This window comes from Gouania willdenowi, chromosome 1, assembly GCF_900634775.1.
Source record: "Gouania willdenowi chromosome 1, fGouWil2.1, whole genome shotgun sequence".
Taxonomy (NCBI): Eukaryota; Metazoa; Chordata; class Actinopteri; order Blenniiformes; family Gobiesocidae; genus Gouania; species Gouania willdenowi.
In genome coordinates, this window is record NC_041044.1 from 13,948,089 (window position 1) to 13,970,289 (window position 22,201).

Consider the following 22,201-nt stretch of genomic DNA (forward strand, 5'->3'; position numbering starts at 1 on the left):
TATTGACTAACATTTGTGTGATGTCTTAAAATATATAAGGGGATTCCTTCTGTGTCTGTATAGACAAAAAATGGGTCACCAGGAAGTGGAACAGCAACTGTGGGATCGTTTTACAGTACATGCTTGTTTTGTCCTTTTCTTTTTATGCAGCATCGCTGTCGATAAGCTTCTCCTTTTTCTCCTCAGCTTCCAGTCAGTCATCCAGAAAAATTCAGTCCAAAAGTAACACTAGCCACTTCTTTTACAGAAGTAGAAGTCATTGTTATTGTAGTGCCACACAGTTCTGCATTGGTGATGATGATTAGTTGGTAATGTCCAGAGGTACAAATACTTTGTATCTTAAGTAGTATTTTCTTGTATCTGAACTTTACTTGAGTATTTATTTTTTTGCTGACTTTTGACATTTACTCCTTACTTTTTTTTAAACAAATATCTGTACTTTCTACTCCTTACATTTTAAAAATGAGCTCATTACTCTTCAAAGAAGACGCCACAACGTAAAAAGATCTGTTCGGCAGGTCCCTTAGTTTTATGGTTAACATTTTCAAGTTTTTAAAAAATAATAAACTCAAAGCTGTTCTATGGGTTTTATTGAGCATTTGCACTTTTTTTTCTGGACACATTTTATTTTGAAATTTGATTTATGAGTGCTAAATTCTCCAGGTCTTCAAAGGTAACAGATATAACTTGTTTCCATGTACCAGTATTTGAAAAGTTCTTAAATAAAATATATGGAATTTGCTGGTTTAAAACCCTGTCTTTTTATTGAATAGACATTTGTTTTACTTTGTTTTACTTAAGTACATTTAGTAGCATGTACTTTTTTACTTTTACTCAAGTGAGGAAGCAACTTCAATACTTTTACCAGAATCACTTTTTAAACAAGTATCTATACTTTTACTTGAGTACTGAAGACTAGTACTTTTGCCACCTCTGGAAATGTCATCACAAATCTGTGTCTGTTGTTTAAATAGTGTTGAATCCTTTTTCTGTTCTGTTCTGCCTTTAACCACTTTGTGAGCCGTCGCATTGAGTGGTGCACTGTATAATCACTCACCATGTTAAACATTCACTTCAAGCAATAAAGGAGATGGGAGTGAAGACAAAACAACTGCCTTGGTCTGACATTATAGCTCCTTCTGTTTAAGGATTTAAAGTAATTAAAACACACAAAATGATACTATGAAACCAAAAGCATTCTCTTGTATTTTTCTGCAGCAACTTACCTGTACGAGCAAGACAATCTCTACAGTTAATCAGGCAATGTTATGTTCTATTATGTTTCCCTGAGCCTGAAAGAAGAGATATTGCATCTAACATTAGTGTAATCCAGAAGCAGCATGCTATTTTTTTCTTCTTTTCTAAAAATAATATGTCAGACTCAGGACCATGAATTACTCTGTGTGGGGTTTTTAAACAACTTTAGTCATATCTTCCTCTATACTGTTTTCATCATTGTGTTATGTGTGTTTTTATGTATGACAGGTCATCGAAACCTTGTCCATCCTGTCTCATTCCCCCATCGCTGTGCAAAAAGGATTTCAGTGAGTAGATTTGTGCCTTTGTGAATAAAAGTTTAGTGTGCTTTGCAGTCATCAATAAATACAGGCTTATTCTGAGTGTTTAATGAATGTATTTTTAAACCAAACAGCATAATAAAAAAAAAAGCACACACGTCCCTTTGAAAGCAGTGTGCTGGATCAAAAAAAGCCTAAAATGTATGCATGAAAAAAAATCCGCACAACTGTGTAGTTAGTTCAGAATTTTAATTTAACTTACCCCGTAAAACGTGACGTTTCGGGCTGGATGGCCTTCATCAGACATCAGACTTCATCACTTGTCTGATGAAGGGCGTCCTGCCCGAAACGTCACGTATTTTGGTGTAAGTGAAATAAAAATAGGGAGCTGAGTACACAGCTGTGCGGACTTTTTTCATTGTATCTTTAAAAAACAAACCGATTGAACTATTATATTAAGGGAAACATTTGTATTCTACTTTTGAGCTTTCAGTGTTATGTTAAAATCAACTGAAGACAAATCTAGTGGTTGACAGATTTTTTAATGAAACACTGTTTGTGAAAATGTGAATAGGGAATAATGAATAGGAACATACATTCACTGACGCTTGTTGTCAAAATAATTTTATTCCTCCTTGTCAGCAAATTATTTTTTTTTCCAACATTACATATTCTTGGGAAGTTTAACTTTAGACTTTCATCACTGTGAGCCCTTTACACCAGTTAGCCAACACTTTACAACCACTGAAATTAAGTGAATCACTAAAGTGAGTCACTAAAGTAAATTAAAAACTCTCTCTCTCTCTCTCAACATCTGTTATTTGATGGGAAATGCCATGTAATGCAAGTAGATATTTTGTTCTTTCAGATGACGTGAGCAACAAGGACCCTAATAAAATGCTAGATGAGTGGGTCAAGATAGAGGTTATCAGTTCTAAATAAATCCCTATAGCTCTGATTGCCTAACATATAGTAGTAGTAAGATATGAATTATATAGTATAATTATGATATTAGGGCTGATTGGTGTATCTCCAAGAGAGAGTAAAAAGCTTCTTTTCTTTTTTTGGAAGATCCATTATTGTATAGATGTTCCTGCTTTAGCCTAAAACCCATTCCAGCCTCTATTTTTATTTGATCAAAAAGTTGATTTAATTGGGATCCTGTTGTAACCTTCCCTCCAGGCCTTTCCCTTTACATCACTGTGCTACAGATGAGGATATCTACAGCGGCCTGTCTGACCTCATAGAGTAAGTATGTCGTATGAATTCAGATATTGTCAATTTTGTCAACTGGTTTTTGTCTGTTTTTTTTTTTAATAAGTGGAAGCTGAATAAATAGAATGCAATACGTAACTCTGTTGTTTTATCCAGAGGAATATTTTTTATTAGTGCGGTTTTTCTAAGCTTTTAGTTGAAGAAAACCTACACACACTGCACTGAAACTGAAATAGATGTTTTTATTTTAACATCGGATGAATGCACATCAAAAAGTATCACAATTACTCAACCTGAAATAAATAACCTAATAAAAATTAACCTTTTCTTATGATAATGGTTCTTAATCAGCTGTAAAATACACTAAAAACAAATGTCTATCATCTAATGTATTGCCTATCTATTGGTTACCTTGTTAGGCATCCTAATCAATGAAAACATTGGTTTTAATATTTTTGGTTTAGGCATCTGAGCCTTTTTTGTGTCAATATACCCCTGGGTTTATTTATTTTTTAAATGGTAAAATGTGGGAAAGCTTGATATGAAACATATGTTAATAACTGTTAACCACATATGTGTAGAACTGTACATAGAAGTGTAACATGGTTCCCCAGTTTTGTGTTAAATTAAAAAGTGCAGGTATAATTTCACATTAACCGTGGCTCAGGTGGTAGTGGGTCGTCTTCTGATCGAGAGGTTGGGGGTTCAATCCCAGTACCTGACTATGTGTCGAAGTGTCCTTGGGCAAGACACTGAACCCTAAGTTGCTCCCAGTGGTCGACTAGCGCCTTGCATGGCAGTCCTGTCCCACTGGTGTGTGAATGTGAGAGTGATTGGGTGATGTGTAAAGTATTTTGAGACTGCTTCAGTGTGGTGATAAAGCACTATATAAAATCAAGTCCATTTACCATTTTACCATTTACCATTAAGTTTGTGTGTGTGTGTGTGCGTGTGTGTATTTTCATTCAATCCTCTTTGAAAGCGGAACAATGCCTTTTGGGCCGCGAGTATCGCATCCTCCCTCCGCCATGTCTTCTTCACAAAATAAGAAGCGTACACTGCGCATGCGCACAGGTTTTCCACACCGTGGTTATCGACCGCGAGGGTTACCATGGTTACCTTGATACCGGTAGCCATTAGATCCCGAGTGCTGACACATCCTTATTTCAGTAAAATATCAAAATCTGTTATCGTTTTATCACAAAACAGCAGAAATGTCCCATTGACAGTGTTTTGGGGCTCACATTGACATCAGTAGTTGATGAGAACAAATCTTTGATGTAATGCAGGTACAGTTTAAACAATGTTAGGGATCATCCCCAGCAGCTTTAAGTGAAGTGTTTTTGCAGCAAGTAAGTCATCAGCTGCTGTCCACTAAAGCTCCAGCAGCTCCAAAGGCCTTACTGTGTAAATGTGACATCTAACCTCGAACAGTAGGACGATGATGCTCTGTGTCTGTTTGTGTGTGTGTGTTAGTGACACGGTAGATGAAGAAGACGACCTCTACGACTGTGTGGAGGATGAGGAAAATGAAGGCGATGAGATCTATGAAGACTTGATGAGGGCTGACGAGCAGCCTGAGCCAGTGAGTGGGTTTACAATCGACAACATGAGCGAGCTCTGCTTTAACAGCTTCACTTTCAAAAGAGCACGTGTTAGTTTAGCAAAGTTTATTTCTTTGTGTAGCATTTAAACATTTACAATGTCATTTTCCCCAATGTTCTCATATATTGGTGGTGGATGGCGTTAATTAGACAGAGATGATCCTTTATGTAGAAGAAACAAGTTGGTCTTTGCACATTGTGTTGTCGAAACTCAATTATAGCTGACAAAAACACAGGGTATCTCCTCTTTTTCTCTGGCTTTCTGGAATCTTAACTTCAGTAAGTATATTTAGAGGTTTACTTATGCTCGTAGATGGCAGCTATTAATAAATTTTTGATCGATTTAAAACAGTTAGTTTAAATCTGGTGATAAAGTTACATCATATTGCTCCCATGTCACAATACTTGCACACCAACGTCAAGCCTCTCTGTGCTTTAACCACTGCATACTTTCAGTGTATGACATTGGAGAACCTCTACACTGACTGTCAGAAACATTAATCCAGAACAGTAGTCATTTATTAAGATATTTATATTCTATTCCAAAGAAGAAGAAAAAAGACAAATATCTTTTTTTGGCAGTATAGATACAGGATTTTCTACTGGACTATTTTTCTCTCACTGTCAGGTGATATGGAGATTATTCTCCTGTATAGACATTTGATTAAAAAAAAAGCTCCTGAGTCTCTTTTCAAACCATTATTATTAATGCTATACCTTTTGTTAAATGTGTTATTTTATTGAATGCCATGTGACCTTTTTTTCTATACAAAGACAGAGTAGATTGTTGAAACCAAAAGTTGGTTGGATTATTTTGTGTTTCAAACAGAAGAAGAAAAAATGTTGCTGTCAACCGACTGAATGAAAATAAAAGTATCGTACCAATAGTGTTTTTATATGCAATGCACAATTTAGGCGTCCAGACCGTGTCCCTGACGGCAGATGTACAAAATAAAATTCAATATAAATACAAATTGAGGACTTTCTGGTATTATTTAACCTCGTGTTTGTTTATTGTTCTTGCAGCAGCAGAAGGTGGGAGTAGATAAACGAGAGTGTTGCCTGCAGGAGGTCAGACAGACCGAGGAGAAGTACTTCAATACACTGGAATCCATTTTACAGGTGCGTCCATCTTTACAGGGTGATGAAAGAAGATACATTCATATGCATAGAAGTCATCATTCTCACTGTTGTGCAGCACTTTCTGAAACCACTGGCTAAGTTTCTTCAACCTCAAGACATCGAAAGCATCTTCGTCAACATACAGGTAAAGGAGAGGTTTGTCGTGTGTGTGATTGGGAAAGCTTCACTCACATGTTTTCTGCTTGGATGTTTCCTCAGGATTTGGCAGACACACATCATCAGTTTCTGGGGGAGGTTCAGACCTCCATTCTAAACTATGGAGGCCACACTATTCACCAAGTGTTTCTGAACTATAAGGAGAGGTACAGAGCATCTACACTCCATGTGTCAAACTCAAGGCCTTTCAGAGCATCCAATCTAACCCGCAGCAGAAAGCAAAAAAAAGTCAGAGAAACCATCAATTATTGTGCAAATTAAGCTAATTGAGTTAGAAAAATCATTTACAAATTCAATAAAACTCCACAATATTAGCAGGATTCATATTTTCCCCATGCTTATATCACATAATGGCAGTCATTTTTAATCCCAAATTGTTGAAAGAACTCTCAGTTTTTTCCAAATCCTGTCGTTTTTTTTTTCAAATTATTCCACAAAATGTCCCCAAATTACATAAAAATGATTCACAAAATCAAAAATTCAATTGAAAGTGAAGATCCTGCTGGGACTGATACTGTATCTGCCAATTATTGCTTTGATATTATCAGTGCCATACATATTTTATCATGTATTTATACGTGGAAGTGCAAACACAATGATTCAATTACTAATTTTCCCGCCTAAAATATGTTGCCCACTTTAGATAAACTGCTGTGTATTTGGCGCCATAACTAAAATGAGTTTGACACCCCTGATGTACACCAACACATACACATACACACTCACACACTTTTTGGATGTACAGTATGAAACAGCTCTTTCACGCCTTTGCTCTCAGGCTGTTGCTGTACGGTCGTTACTGCAGTGAGGTGGAAATGGCAACCAAGCACCTGGACAAGCTCTCAAGCATGAGGGAGGACGTCAAGATGAAACTAGAGGTAAGACAATATTACTTCCACTTAAAAATGTTAAGATTATAAAAATGTTGATGTTGTGTAATGAAATGAAATGAAAAAAAAAAAAAACCTGCAGGAAAGAAAACAAAGAAATATAAGTGTTTTTACAACCCACACAGAAACTAGCTCATAAATAATTTACTTTAAATTATAACTTGCCCTAGAAATTTCTAAATCATTTAACTGGTGCTTTTGGAGAGAGCGAAAACTACATGTTGTGCTTCATCCAGTGGATAATTTCCAATTAGTTTTGATGCGCACGGCCAGCTAATTAAAACGACTCTCATCGCTCAACAAAAACCATTAATCACTTGAGCACAAAACTGGACTGAATTATCTTCACAAACGGTAATTGGGCTAACACGCTGAACAGCAGACGAATCAACATTTTTCTTTTCTCAAATATCCACCTGTCTTTAATTCCCTTTATTTAAATCAGCGTTTCTCAAATGTGGGTACGGGTACACGATGGCACATCATGGGGTAATTGAGAAAGGGAGCGAGTGGAGAATTAACAAATGAAAGCATTAAAAATATGGATTTTTATAATGTTTATTTTAGTTAAAAATGATTATGATTATAATGATGAAGGAAATTATCTTGATTAGAACATGAACTGAAAATACTAGTGTCAGTCTTTGTCCCACACCAGGTGGGAGATGGCCAGAAATTATAAATAAATAAATACTAATAAATATGTTCATGAGACACTAAACACACTTTTGTTCCACTTACAAAAAGAGATTTTTAAATGTGTATTATCACTCATTCATCCATCATTACACTCTATAGTTGTTTTTTCACAGTATTCTGAGCAAAATGTTGTAGTCAGACAAAGGGGGTACTTGGATTCAGAAATAAGAGAGGGGGTACTTAAAGTTGAATACAAAGACTAGTGGTTTAGGAAATGCTGACTCCAAGCTTTCTGGGCAAGGTTTGCATGTTCTCACTTAGGGTGTGTGGGTTTCTTTACACAGTTTAAACCCATGTATGTTTGGTTAACTAGAGTTGGATAATAGAAGTAAATGTATGGACTTTTCTCAGCCTTATTATAGGTGCATCTATTGTGTAACTCCACTGATGTTGGCTCCAGAGCAGACCACAATCCTTTTTACTACCATTGTTAATTGTTTGTTTCTTTCATAGGAGTGTTCAAAGAGAGCAAACAGTGGCCGTTTTTCCCTCAGAGACCTGCTCATGGTCCCCATGCAGAGAGTGCTCAAATATCCCCTGCTATTACAGGTTTGTGTGTGTCCGCGTGCATGTGTGCGTGCGTGTACTTTCTTTCCTTCCTCGTCAGTTTGATGGGTTTTGTTTGTACCTGCAGGAGCTGATGAAACACACCTCTGATCCAACAGAAAAGGAGAACCTCCGAAAAGCTCTTGACGCCATGAGAGTGAGTGTTTGTGTGATTGATATTATGGGAGATCAACTCTCAGCCTGCTCACCTGTGTCTGTCTGTCTGTCTGTCTGTCTGTCTGTCTGTCTGTCTGTCTGTGTGTCTGTAGGACTTGGCTCAGTGTGTGAACGAGGTGAAGCGAGATAACGAGATCATCAAACAGATCACTACCTTCCAGATGTCAATAGAAAACCTTGTGAGTTCCAGGCTTAATGCTGAATGAGTGGTATTGTATGTATTCACTGACGCTCCCTCGTCTGTGTCAGACTCAGTCTCTGGCTCTCTACGGTCGGCCCAAAATCGATGGAGAGCTTAAGGTCTCCATCTCAGAGAAAAAGTCTAAACAGGACAGGTTTGTATAGTTATCCTTCTGGTATTTCTCTTGTGTGACATGCTAGCGTTTTCCTCATGTGCCCGTGTGTTTGTCTGATAATCAGGTATGCCTTCCTGTTTGATAAAGCCGTCATTATTTGTAAGAAAAAAAGCGGAGAAAGTTTTGAGCTGAAGGAAATCATTGAGCTGCAGCACTACGAAATACGAGATGAAACCACTGGAGAGAAAGACAATAAGAAGGTTTTCAACACTAAAGAGACATTTACAACTCCTAAGGCTCCCATAATGCTTCTATAAGCCAAACCATACTGTCTACCCATCTGTGTGTTTGCAGTGGTCTCATTTATTCTTGTTAATGGACTGCTGTGGGAGCTGTGTCTACGAATTATTCTTCAAAACAAAAGAGTTGAAAAGAAAGTGGCTGGAACAGTTTCACATGGCTCTGTGAGTTCACACACACACACACACACACACACACACACACACACACACACACACGCGCGCGCTCGTACGTGAACTAAGAAATAACAAAACACAACATACCATTAAAACAAAATGAATTGTAATATGTGACAAAGAAGAATGGAAATAAAAATAGGATTTGAACCAATAATTTACAGATAACTGGACGACAAACACATTACAAATGCATAACAGTCCGGTTAAGGAAGCATGCTTGTAACGGAGAGTCGCTGGTTCAAATCCAACCTGGATCATCACTGTGGGATGTTGAGCAAGTCCCTTAACTCTATCTGCTAAATGACATTTTAGAATAAATACACAACTGACCTCAACTGTAACTAAATATGAACAAAGAACCACCCCCAACCCCAGATCAGGAAAAGATGGAGCTCAAGAAACACGAACACAACATACAGATGTGATGTAGTATTTTGAATTCAAAATGTCTACACAATTTTTCTACATGTCTCCTACATTTCAATCTGTTTTTAAAGATTTCTGGATGGGTTTTCATTGTTTTTGGAATAATGTGTTGAAGCAAGACACTCAAGCATGAGGTTTCCAGTTAATAAATCACATCTGCTAATATTTAAATTAAAACACATTAGGTGCTTTGAATATTGAATATATACAAATGCAATACAAATTTTGCCTTGCCTTTGCTATTACTAAAAAGTATTTAGGATGAAGTAAATGTCTAATTGCTAACTTGGAGAGAAAGGGACCTTAGAGCCAATTTACTTACGGGTAGACATTTTGGTCAACAGCAAAATACAAATCTTAGTATTTTAAGTGTCCTATTATCAAATACAGACATAGGCAACTGTCACTCCAAAAGTAAAAGGACAGAATTACTCCAAATGCATACAAAATGACGGAAAATGTACTAAATCACACTAAAATCATATAAACGATGACAAAAACATACTAAATGAGTGAAAAATATACTAAATGACACCAGAAACACACAAAATAACAACAAAAACATAAAAAATGAGAGAAAAACATACAAAATCAGCGAAAAATATACTAAATGACACCAGAAACACACAAAATAACAACAAAAACATACAAATAGATAGAAACATTTACTAAATGATAACAAGAACACACAAAATGAGGAAAAACACATATAATGACAAAAAACAAACAACATAAAAACAATAACTGAAATTGCAAAGATGACAATAACAATGCTCTGATTGGTTAGAATCTAAATGCTGATATGTGTTCTAATAATGTGGCTCTCAGATCAGACAATCGCACTATTGAATGTAATCAAAGTTGCTCTTTCCTGATCTAATGCCTTTCCATTAAAAACAGAAAAATCCCAGTCAGTCTGCATAGGTCAATACTTAGCAGAATAAGAGCTGTATATATTATAGTTGTCAATACAGTGGTCTGTCTTTACCCTAACATTATGAATATGCAGAATCAGATATGGAGATGGCTGTCATAGTGTTTGTTTAGGAGTCCGGGGACTGAGCTGGAGGTGGCAGAGATAAAGAACGAGTTGAATGAACAGCATTAGAAACGAGTCCATCAAGGGAACAGCTAAAGGCCAGGATGGGAAGCTTTGTAATAGAACAGTCAGTGTGGATAAACATGTTTCAGATGAAAAGCAGTAAAGAAGCAGAGAGTTTATGGATGTTTGGAGCTGGATATGAAGAGTGTAAGTGTTTGCATTGATGATGATGATGATGATGATGAAGACGTCTAAAGGAAACCCCTAAAGGAAACCTCTGCAAGAAGAGGAAGTTGTGAAATGATCAAAAGAGAAGCAGAACTAACTTTTGGTGGTTGCTCATTGATCGGACAGGATAGTGAGGTGCAAATCATTTATTATTTTTTAGTGCCCTCACTGAGAATTTGTTATTTTGAATTCTAAAGAGTGAAGTTTCTTTTGCTTTTTCATTCACAAATGAATGATTCACAATTAGCTTTAGCAAATAGCTTAGAAGAACGTTCACGTGTATCTTTTTTTTTTATTAAAATGAAGATGTGCACTCATCTATACTTCTGTTGGCAGAAATGGCAAAACTTGATTTTATTTTATGGAAATGTAAAGATATTTTTTGTACCCTTGAGGCTGATTTTCAGCTAAATGTGAGGAGACAAAGGTCACAAATTGCTTCCTGGAGCCAGAAATGTTGATGATCATACCCCTGTCTGTCTTTATTTTAATATTACGTTATAAATTCTTTCCTTCCTAATTTAATAATGTAACTCATTGACAAGATCAAAAGTATTATTATTATTATTATTATTATTATTATTATTATTATTATTATTATTATTATTATCCAAAAGATAAATCTAAGGGTATAAAACAACAAACCTGTTAATAAATTGAAATGAAATTTAAGAAACAGTAAAAACATCAAAAACAAGTCCTAGGGTTTCGGCAGAGGTCGTGACTCACGCAGTAAAAATGTGTTACACAAAATGAATTTCCAATAAACTAGTTTATTAAAAGATAAATTACGGTAGCAATGTTATATTTTAATTTTCAATATTAATTTATAAAAAAATGTGCTTAAAACCATTTTGAACCAGACAAAAAATCGGCCCATACTTATGTGTGTGTATCAGAATAAAATATAATATACCTGTGAAACAAAACAGAACTCATGACTAGAGCATGTAATACACAAAGTCACCAGCAGGAGGTGTTGAAGAAACAGCTCAAAGAGCTAAAAATAAGGCTTTATCAATTTTTCAAACTGACTCAGAATCGGTATATTGATGTGAATCATCCTGAATAACTAATCACATGTTCCATATCCCATTTGTAATATTTCTTGAAAATTTCATCAAAATCCATCCATTAGTTTTTGAGTTAGACTGTAAGAATGTAAGAATAAGCAGAGTCAGAATTTGCTTCATGACAGTTTTGCTTGTAATTTGTGTAATGCTGGGCTCTCATTAGTTCTGATTCTCCAACAGTAAAACGTGTGTGTCAGTAGCTTCTTGCTCAGCGTTTTTCCTCCCATCTGTTTAACCGCAGTCCAATTTGATCTGTGCAGGTCTAACATGTGTCCTGAGAACGCCACTGCAAACTACCATGAATTTCAGATGCACTGCTTTGAGGAAAACACCTCCTGCAAGGCCTGTGTGATGCTTTTAAGGTACATGGTTCCTCCTGGTCCTCTCAGAGCTGCACAAACAGTAAAGACTCATTGTCTCCATCTGTCGCCTGCAGGGGGATTTTCTTTCAGGGTTATCGCTGCGTCCGTTGTAAAATGGCAGCACATAAAGAGTGTTTGGGTAGACTTCCTCCCTGCGGACGAGTGGTAAAGTTTATCCTTACTGCACTCACTATATTACACTTTATATAAAACCTGCAAAGTAAACAAAGAGGATTTTCCATTCCTTTACTAGAACAAAGCACATAAACACTCGGCCCCCTCCAGCATTGGTAAGAAATAACAGATTTAGATCATTTCTAAAAAGTATCCTTTGTGTCATTTAAAGTTTTTGAAGTTACCAAATTCTCCTCTCGTCACTCACAGGTTTTCCAAAGATGGAGGTGTTTCAGACATATAATGGTCTGCCGCCGCCTCCTGCAGGTTTCGGCCAACCACTTCAGCTCTCCAGGGGTGACGTCATTGAGCTGACCCGGGCCAACGTAGACCTTTCCTGGTGGGAGGTAAAGCTGCCATGTACAGTACATAGTGCATTCAGAGGGATAAGAAAGGACAGTGCTTAGTTTGTAAATCATCAGGTCCCGGAACAAACCCTGGGTGTTGTTCCGGCAGTAAGAGAGAGACAAAAATGTCACAGAATAAAACGTGTTTTAAAGCTCCTTTTGCTAGCTAAATCGGCCAATTATATCACGTGAACACAAACTACCAATTAACCTAAATATCTAATAAAAGAATGATGAATCAGCATTAAATAAGCACAGACAATCACCCGTTACAGAGCACATCCATCTCTCTCTGAGTGACAACTGTCAAAATCTGCCATGTTTCAGCACCAAAGACAGCACAAAATCACAGCTAATTTAGTCCCAAAGGACACTAAACTTTCAGAACACAAAAACCCACAAATACAAAATATTACATACTTTAAATATATATATATAATATAGTAAATATATTATTAAGCATAACTAATAATTTTGCCATAACAGTTTCAAAACAGTTCATGCTAAAAGCGGCAACACGACAAACTTGCACCTTCACCATAAACACAACCACCCGTTGAAGTTTTCCCAGCTGGGAAAAAAACGTCTACCAAAGAGGCAGAGGGGCCGCCAATGTCTTCCCGACAGTCCACCATCACTTTATGAAGCAAACAACATATAAACGTGACAGTGCTAAATGGTGTACACTCACAGACGGTGTAGTTCGCTACTTTATACTTTATTTATTGTTTCAATTGTGTGTGGTTTTTTGTTAACAGAGACTGACAATCCATTTCATTTATTGTTTTTGGTTGTTTTGATTATTTATTTTGGATATTTACAGTGTATTTTTTCATAATACAATTTTGAATATTCTTAAGAAACAAAAGTGTATTTATCTTTTTTAATTGGTGTACTTGCATTATTATACCATTATAATTATATTAGTTAAAAAATGGTATCAAAACGGCAATATTATCGTTTATCGCAATCATTTCTAGGACAATTTATCATCCAGCAAAATTTGTTATCAGGACAGTCCTACCTCAGGCTTAGCTTCACTTTTTGGCTTAAAAAAGCTCTTTAAATCCAACTGCGTTTTTGAAGCCATTTTCTACCATCTTCCAAGCTGACAGAGAAACTGTTTTTGCGCAAAATCACCCTTTAGACATAGCTTGGGGGCGTGGCTTGACTTTTCCCTCTCTTCCTCAATCGCATCTACATTCAATTTTGTATTTACAGTGATTTAAACTCAATAAAAGACACAGCTGTCCAAATATAATACTTCAAAATGTAATCAAAACACCTAAAAGCATAAAAGGTGTTGGAAATGTATATATATATATTTAAATGAGTTGCTGGATCCAATCAAATAAGTGCTGGTCAAAATCTTGGAGGAGGATCCGGCACATATTAAGCTCTGAGAGAAGAGCTGGTGCTAATTTGTGGGATTATTTTGTTTTGTTTTTTCCACATCCTGACATTAATGTGATGTGTGTTTGTTGCTTTCTGTCACTTCTGGGTTTAATTTCCTGTTTGTATCTTGTCTGTTCACCTGCGTCTTTCCTTCAACTTTCACTGATGTGTGATTTATCTCATGATCTTTCAGTATTGTGCAACAATAATACATGAGAAGTGGCAAAGTGAATTAAAACTGTCTTTATTCAGATTTTGTTTCAGATGTCCCCAACCTTTTTCAGGTCATGACCCCATTTTAATATCACAAATGTTAAGTGATTTTTTTTCCCTTATAGAATTAGTTTTTGAACATCTTTAAGTGTGTTACAAATACAGAGCAGCCAGGATTAGTGACAAAGTGATGCCACCTTAGATATATTTATGCTGCATTTTTTTGAGAAAGCTTAAGTATAGGATACAGTTATTTGATATTTGTTGTGTGTGGTCTATTTGGAAAATAATATTTTTTTTTAAACATTAAAAAATAGAATTTTAATCATTTTTTTTTAGCAATTACTAGACATTTCAGGCGACCCTACATAGGGTCCCGACCCCAAGGTTGAAAAACACCACTTTAGAGGGACTTGACATGTCTCTGACAGAGATCTAGGATGATTGTGATTATTAATGCATGAAACTGATCAATGTCCATCTATTAATTTACTGATGATGGAATCACCACTTCACAGATTGTGATTTGTAGTTTTGTGTTTCTCAGGGTAGAAATCTGTCAGTCAATCTCTCAGGATGGTTCCCCTGCCAAAACGTTATGCCCTACATTTCAGTAAGTACGATTTCACTGAAATGACTGATTGTTCCATCATTTAAACTGTATTTATTTACTAAATCATAGCTCTGTAAAATAGACTGTATGCTGTCCACTAACTAGTAATAAAATCCATAGGAAGAATACAACCCAAAATATGTTTTACACTTCTGTAAACTTTTGTGTGATTCCCAACAGAAGCCGACACCAGACTTGTCTGACTTTAAATGGTGAGTATCAGAAATGATCTGAATCCCCCAAAACCACATTCAATCTCACTATCAGACTGTGTAGAGTTACCGATGTTATCAGGAAGCACTGCAGCACTGACACAGGAAACAATATCAGTTGATTGCAGTGATGGCTGTGAAGCACCAACCCCTAAAACCTTTGCTATTATTATGTTTGCTGGGATACAGTTCACTGTTGTTTTAACCATCTAAATGAAATCAAATGATCATTTAGCAACATCATTGTAAACAAATCCATTCAATCCATTTGGATGACTTGAAAAATAAAAACAGCATTTAAGCTAAATCTCCTCCAAATCATGAATAGATTTACCAAATTGCTTCCCTATGCTGCCATCTGGTGGTAGTAAATTAGTATCCCCATTTTAAAATACAACACAATGCATTTTAATAGATTAACTATTTAATATTACTCTGGTTGACACTGTGGTTGAAGGTTTGCAGGTAACATGGACCGCAATGGCGCCAAAGCCCTCCTGATATCACGATCTGATGGGACTTTCCTTGTGCGGCAGAAAGACGGGGGAGAGTTTGCGATCAGCATCAAGTGAGAGCCAAATACTCATGTATTTCATATAGTTTTGTATTGACTGTCGTGATTTAGATGTTCCTAAAGATTATGTGGATGTAAGGCAAGGCAAGGCAAGGCAAATTTATTTATATAGCGCATTTCATACTCAAGGCAACTCAATGTGCTTTACATGATAAAACATTCAATTGTTTAAAATCAATAAGAACATTTAAATCAATAAGAACATTTAAAATCATCAGTAAAATCAATTAAAATCATCAGTAAAATCATCATTACATCAACAACATGACAAAAAATCTCTCTCTCAATCATACGCAGTAGAGAAAAAAAGTGCCTTTAACTTTGATTTAAAAATGTTCACATTAGATACTGACTTCAGCTCCGCTGGCAGTTTGTTCCACTTCTTTGCAGCATAACAACTAAAAGCAGCATCACCATGTTTACTGTGAACTCTGGGCTCCACTATCTGATCTGTGTCCATAGATCTGAGAGACCTGCTGGGTTCATACCTGACTAACATGTCACTGATGTATTCTGGACCAAACCCATTCACAGATTTATACACCAGCAGCAGAACTTTAAAGTCTATTCTGAGGCTGACTGGGAGCCAGTGTAAAGACTTTAAAACTGGAGTAATGTGCTCTGACCTCTTTGTTCTGGTTAAGACCCGAGCTGCAGCGTTCTGAACCAGCTGTAGCTGTTTGATGCTCTTTTGGGGGATTCCTGTCAGAAGACCATTACAATAGTCCAGTCTGCTGGAGATAAAAGCATGGACCAGTTTCTCCTGGTCTTTCTGAGCCATTAAACCTTTCACTCTGGAGATGTTCTTTAGGTGGTAGAAGGCTGTTTTTGTGATAGATTTGATCTGACTGCTGAATGTAAGATCTGAGTCAATCAGAACACCAAGGTTTTTGACTTGGTCTTTAGTTTTTAAAGATCGAGACTCAAGATAATTGCTGACAGCAGTCCTCTTTTCCTTGTTACCAAAGACAATCACCTCCGTCTTGTCATGGTTTAGTTGAAGGAAGTTTTCACTCATCCAGCAGTTTACTTTTTCTAAACAGTCACACAACACCTCAATGGGACCATGGTCATCTGGGTTCAGTGATAGATATAGTTGTGTGTCATCTGCATAGCTCTGATAATCAACCTTACAGTTCTGTAAAATTTGTCCTAAAGGAAGCATGTAAAGGTTAAACAGAAGGGGTCCAAGAACAGATCCCTGAGGAACCCCACAGGACATTGGTAATCTGTCAGATTCAAAGTTTCCAATGCTTACAAAATAGCTTCGCTCCTCCAAGTATGACTTAAACCATTGCATTACTTTTCCATTTAGTCCAACCCATGTTTGCAATCTGTGCAACAAAATTGTATGATCTACAGTGTCAAATGCAGCACGTAGATCCAATAGAATGAGAACAGATACTTTTCCTGAATCAGTGTTCAACCTTATGTCATTGATCACTTTGATAAGAGCAGTTTCAGTGCTGTGATGAGAACGAAAACCTGACTGAAATTTATCAAATATTTTGTTGAATGTTAAGAATTGACTCAGTTGGTTGAAGACCACCTTCTCAATGATCTTGGCCATGAATGGAAGGTTGCTGATTGGTCTATAGTTAGCCAGTATAGAGGCATCCAGTGTTCTCTTTTTTAACAGCGGTTTCACAGCAGCTACTTTCAGGGATTTTGGTACGGTGCCTGATTGGAATGAGCAGTTAATTATCTGACACAAATCAGTGACAATTGACTTTACAACAGTTTTAAAGAAGTTTGAGGGTATTGTGTCAAGGCAACACGTTGATGGATTCAGCTGCTGAACAGTCTCCTCTATTGTTTTTGGGTTCACTGTAATAAACTCTAACATTGTAGTTGACTCATCCCTCAGTGGTTGAAGCTGTTCAAGCTTTTTGTGATTTTGCTGGTTTGTTCTGATGTTTGACCTTATTGATTGTATTTTTTCATTGAAATATACAGCAAATTCATTGCATTTTCCAGCTGACAGTAATTCAGGGGCTATCTGATCTGGGGGGGTTGTGAGCTTTTCAATTACAGAAAACAACGTGCGAGAGTTGTTGACATTTTTGGCAATAATTTCAGAAAAGTATTGCTGCCTTGCTTTGAACAAGCCATCATTGAATTTTCGCAGACTTATTTTGTACAGTTCTAGATGAATTTGGAGTTTTGTTGATCTCCATTTACGCTCAGCTCTTCTACAGTCAGATTTCAAATTCTGCATTATCTCAGTCCTCCTCCAAGGTGTTTTCTGTGTGTTTGGTTTTCTCTTAGTTTTGATTGGAGCCACCACATCTATGACATTACAGACGTTTCTATTATACTCATCCAGAAGATCATCAACTGTCTCAGCACTCAATGTTGGTGTCATTGCTATGGCTTCCATAAACTGTGCACTTGTGTTCTCATTTATGTACCTTTTCTTTAAACACACATAACTAGGGGGAACAGATGTTATAGTCTCTAGGTCAAAAAAGACACAGAAATGATCAGATAGAGCTAAGTCTCTTACATCAACAGCAGAGATATCAACACCTTTAGAGATAACCAGATCCAAAGTGTGACCTTGAGTGTGTGTCGGACCAGTCACATGTTGTGTAAGACCAAAAGTATCCATTAAAGCATACAGTTCTTTGGCAGTATTGTCCATGTTATTGTCTACATGAATATTTAAGTCACCTGTTATTATTAAAAAGTTGTATTCAGTGCATACAACTGACAGCAGTTCAGCAAACTCATCCATGAATTCTCCAGAATATTTTGGGGGTCTATAAACGACTAAAAACAGAACTCTTGAATCACCCTTCAGTAAGAATGACATATATTCAAAGGAGATAAAATCACCAAATGTACAGTAAATTGGAAAAACTATTCACTCTGGGCTGTTCGCAAACCTGTCCAAAATGTGTTGTTATGATAAGGCAATCTATCTATCTATTAATTACAGGACCGTGTGTGTGTGCGTGTGCATGTGCGTGTGTGTGTCCGAATTAGATCATTCCTCTGTCTTGTAAACACTTAACTTGGTTAAACCCGCTTTAAGTTAATTCGTATTGTTTTGCACATGTGCGACTTGCGTGTGCGACACCGCCCGCCCAGCAAAGATGTTTGTGTCTCAATGCTCATGCTGCGTCATTTGAACAAAGATTTATTTTGTCATGTCTGTGTGTTGTTAATGTAACAAACTTTTTAGTGTTAATGGTAAACTTACCTCTGCTCCTACAGGTACGACATGGATGTCAGACACATCAAGATCACCTCAGCGGAGGGTTTATACCGCATCAATGACAAGAAAGCATTCAAAGGCTTAGTCGTAAGTCTCACTCTGTCCTCAACAAAACAACTTAATGTGACCGAGAGTGTCAGGGACTGGAACTGTTTCACACATGGTGGCTTAATGATGGCCCAGGTCTCCAGATCTGTTCATCACTGTGTGTTTCTCCTCCTCCTGCCGCTCTGTGTTAGGAGATGATTCAGTTTTACCAGAAGAATTCTTTGAAGGAGTACTTTAAAGACATGGACACCACACTGCACATGCCTTTCAAAGCTGCAGAGCAGAGCAACCTGCTCAACAACCATCCAAACAGCACAACAGGTAGACAACACTCCCACCACCCTCATTGTTTAGGAATCCTCAAGCCCACGTTAGCAGGCTCGTATTCAAATCTACATGTTCACTAAGCAAGAGCCCTTTTTTCAGGACTATTTATGTATGATACTATGTACTTTGTTAGGACAATGTTAAATATACATACAAGCTCAAAAAGGGTATCGATGTTATGCACCACACTATAGCTTCACAGTTTCCATCTGCAGTCCAATGGAAGGCAGGTTAGAAAAGGGAATAAAATAATTTATTCAAAAGAGTGGGTAAAACATGAAATGATGGATTCTCTGATTGATTGGGATCCAATTATTTTTGGCCATAAACAGATCGATTGTGTTTGGCTTTTTAATAAAAACTCAGGCAAGTATAGTAAAAGTTTCAACAGGTGAAGATTTAGCTGTAGAACTGATAAAATATTACTATTATTAACCTGTGTTTTCTGTTAGACAACGGAACAATGAGTATTTTATTGAGTAAAACTGTACGTAAAAAGGAATAAAGTTTGCTCATCAAATCCAAATGGAGGTATTTATGTACAATTTTTTATTTATTTTTTTAACAATGAACAAAATATATTGTTTTTTTTTTTTGTTTACTACATATCACCAACAATATTTTGGACAAACCAGAAGTCCACTTAAGGCCATAAATCAAGATTAATTTAAGACCATAAAGCAAAGCTTATAAGGAAAAAATAACTCACAACTGTATTGTTTTGGAGGCATAGGTACCTTTTTTTTTTGGTTTTAGAAAAAACAACAACAAAAAACTGCAGAGATGTAAGTTTACATTTAATCCAAACCTTCTGTTATAATGAAGGAGGACTTGCTCTGTGTGATCATCAAACCTTCATAAATAATCCATATTTTTTACTAAATGTAACTTGTAATCTGATTACCTTTTTTCCTGTAACTGTAGTGGAATAAAGTAAGCATTTTTGTATTGTAAACATGTGACACCGTTACATGAATGTTGGGACTCCAAAGTGAGATAAATTTACAAATAAAGAGGTTGGTGTTTTGGACTCATTTATATATTTTTTCTTTAAAGGGGAAAAATTATGCAATTTTTCACCCATCTCCATTTAATTCTTAAAGATGCACTCGAGACAACAAGGGCGGAGTCCACCTCTGCATGAACACATAGTGCTTACGCTACAGTGTATGTTCACTGTGGAGGAGCGGCACGGGCAACAGACAAGTTCTGTATTTAGTTTTACCGACAGCCATCACTCCTTTAACAAGAAAAACAATGGCAGACTTTTGTAAAAGTTTTCATCAGGTTGGGGGTGGAGTCCATGGGTGGAGTTAACAGAGGAGGGGAGGGCATTTTCTTTCCCGATTTGACTTGTGACATCACAAATCTGGAAAGTTTGAAACAGAGCAGTTTTCTCTGTGTTGTAAGACTTACGCAGACCACAAACAAACAACTGGAGGGATTTATTTCACATTTTGTGTGCCGGTGGACATTCAAGTTGCCTCATATGTGATAAAAAAAAAAACTGCAAAAGTGGATTTTTCATAATATGTCCCCTTTAAAAATATTTTGTTTTAATTCGCTAACAGAGGACACCAAGTACATGCTGTTAAGCTGATTGGACATGCACTAAATAATTTGGCAAATCATATTTGATCATGTTTTAATATTAACATTTTGTATACAATGTTATCTAGAATAGTTAAATGAGAAAAAGAAATAAAAGAAAAAGTCTGTCGCAATCTTTCATTTGTCATGTGATCAGTAACCTGTCCCTAAAAAGCAGATTGCAGCACCCTTACTTAAACATACATAAAATCCCTTTAACAAATAACTTGATAAACACTGCTCATGAGAGTTCAAAATCATACCCCAGGTTATGCATTTCACCTCACTGTATAATTAACGATAATACTGTTTTTCTTGTTAATTTTACATTTGATTATAAAGCTATACATGTCAAAAACAGAGTTATTTGAGCAGACCATCTGGTTGATGCTGACAGGTTTGGCTATGCTTATGTTTTGCAGGTCTTTTGATTGTAGGTTGTTTGTTCTGATCTTTTATTAGAAAAAACCTCATTGTGCAGTTTGGAAATATTTGAGAATATTTGATCATGTTCAGATCAAAAGTTTAGCCCTAGATATAGAAGGTTATAGATGTCAATTCAAATACTGCTAATAACAACCAGCTTGTTTTGACTAACATGTTTATTGAAATAGGATGAATGGGAACGTGTAGACATCTCGTTACTACCTGGACTGTGAACAATAAACTGTGTCCAGAGGTTCAAACGTTCCCCTTGAATTATGGTGAACTAAATGTAAACTAGTCAGTTCTTACCAAGGAAGCCACTCATCGTTTAACACACAGAACATCCAGTTTTCCCATTAGTAGTGCTCATCCTACATTTACTGTAAAATATGATGGCTAGAGTGTTTCTTTGATCCCGTGTTTCCAGCTGTAATATGACCTCTGACTTTAGGAGGCAGCATGAGAGGCTTCGGCGTCGTAAAAGCAAGGTACGACTTCTCAGCCCGGGACCGCTCAGAGTTGTCCCTGAGGGAAGGAGACACTATCAAGATCCTCTCCAAGAAAGGTCACAGCGGCTGGTGGAAAGGAGAGGTGTACGGACGCGTAAGAGCACCATACCAAGGGAAAAAAGAAAAAATCTTTTTGTTTTATTGTCTCTTCTTCTCACTGTGTGGCTTTTTTTACTCCTAGGTGGGTTTTTTTCCAGCCAACTATGTGGAAGACGATTCTTCTGATACAAGCTGAGTCTTCTCCAGTGTTCAGACTCACAGCATGTTTGTGTGAAAATTACTTTTATGTTTGTTATAAATGTGTCCGAGTAATATCAATAAATCATTGTTTAGCTGATTAAATGGGTGCCTGGTCCTTTCATGCCGTGTTTCTCAACCTTTTCAGCCTGTGACCCCCAAATAAAGGTTCCCAAGACCCCTACTGTACCTGAAGGTGGTTGAACATGGGAACATTCAAGAACAGTCATGTGGACACAGGGCCATCTATTAAGGGGGAATAAAGGGGAGAGCTTTTTGTCAGCAAAACAATGGTCCATTGTTCTGTGAATCTGTGATAACCACATTTATTTATTTACCTGAATAATATCCAATGTTTTACAGGAAGTTTATTATTTGGCCCATAGTATATAGTCATCTTAAAGATGTAAATCCTTGTTTTAATCATTAACAAATTGGGTTAAAACTAACCAAAAATGGTTTG

At 36.7% G+C, this 22,201-nt stretch overlaps 1 protein-coding gene across 1 annotated transcript in view; it reads left to right on the forward strand.

Moving 5' to 3' along the window:
- vav1 (vav guanine nucleotide exchange factor 1) overlaps positions 1-21,843 on the forward strand; it is a 49,912-nt gene extending 28,069 nt beyond the window's left edge. The window contains exons 7-30 of the mRNA XM_028444596.1: positions 1,486-1,544; positions 2,700-2,765; positions 4,209-4,317; positions 5,363-5,458; positions 5,535-5,603; positions 5,678-5,781; positions 6,414-6,513; positions 7,678-7,773; positions 7,859-7,927; positions 8,040-8,126; positions 8,197-8,282; positions 8,368-8,503; positions 8,598-8,707; positions 11,752-11,853; positions 11,928-12,018; positions 12,107-12,143; positions 12,238-12,374; positions 14,530-14,595; positions 14,776-14,807; positions 15,265-15,375; positions 18,601-18,688; positions 18,841-18,970; positions 21,444-21,595; positions 21,683-21,843. Of these exons, the coding sequence (XP_028300397.1) occupies positions 1,486-1,544; positions 2,700-2,765; positions 4,209-4,317; positions 5,363-5,458; positions 5,535-5,603; positions 5,678-5,781; positions 6,414-6,513; positions 7,678-7,773; positions 7,859-7,927; positions 8,040-8,126; positions 8,197-8,282; positions 8,368-8,503; positions 8,598-8,707; positions 11,752-11,853; positions 11,928-12,018; positions 12,107-12,143; positions 12,238-12,374; positions 14,530-14,595; positions 14,776-14,807; positions 15,265-15,375; positions 18,601-18,688; positions 18,841-18,970; positions 21,444-21,595; positions 21,683-21,736 (2,187 nt within the window). The 3' untranslated portion in view covers positions 21,737-21,843. The remainder of the gene's footprint in view (positions 1-1,485; positions 1,545-2,699; positions 2,766-4,208; positions 4,318-5,362; positions 5,459-5,534; positions 5,604-5,677; positions 5,782-6,413; positions 6,514-7,677; positions 7,774-7,858; positions 7,928-8,039; positions 8,127-8,196; positions 8,283-8,367; positions 8,504-8,597; positions 8,708-11,751; positions 11,854-11,927; positions 12,019-12,106; positions 12,144-12,237; positions 12,375-14,529; positions 14,596-14,775; positions 14,808-15,264; positions 15,376-18,600; positions 18,689-18,840; positions 18,971-21,443; positions 21,596-21,682) is intronic.
- The last annotated feature ends 358 nt before the right edge of the window (positions 21,844-22,201 follow it).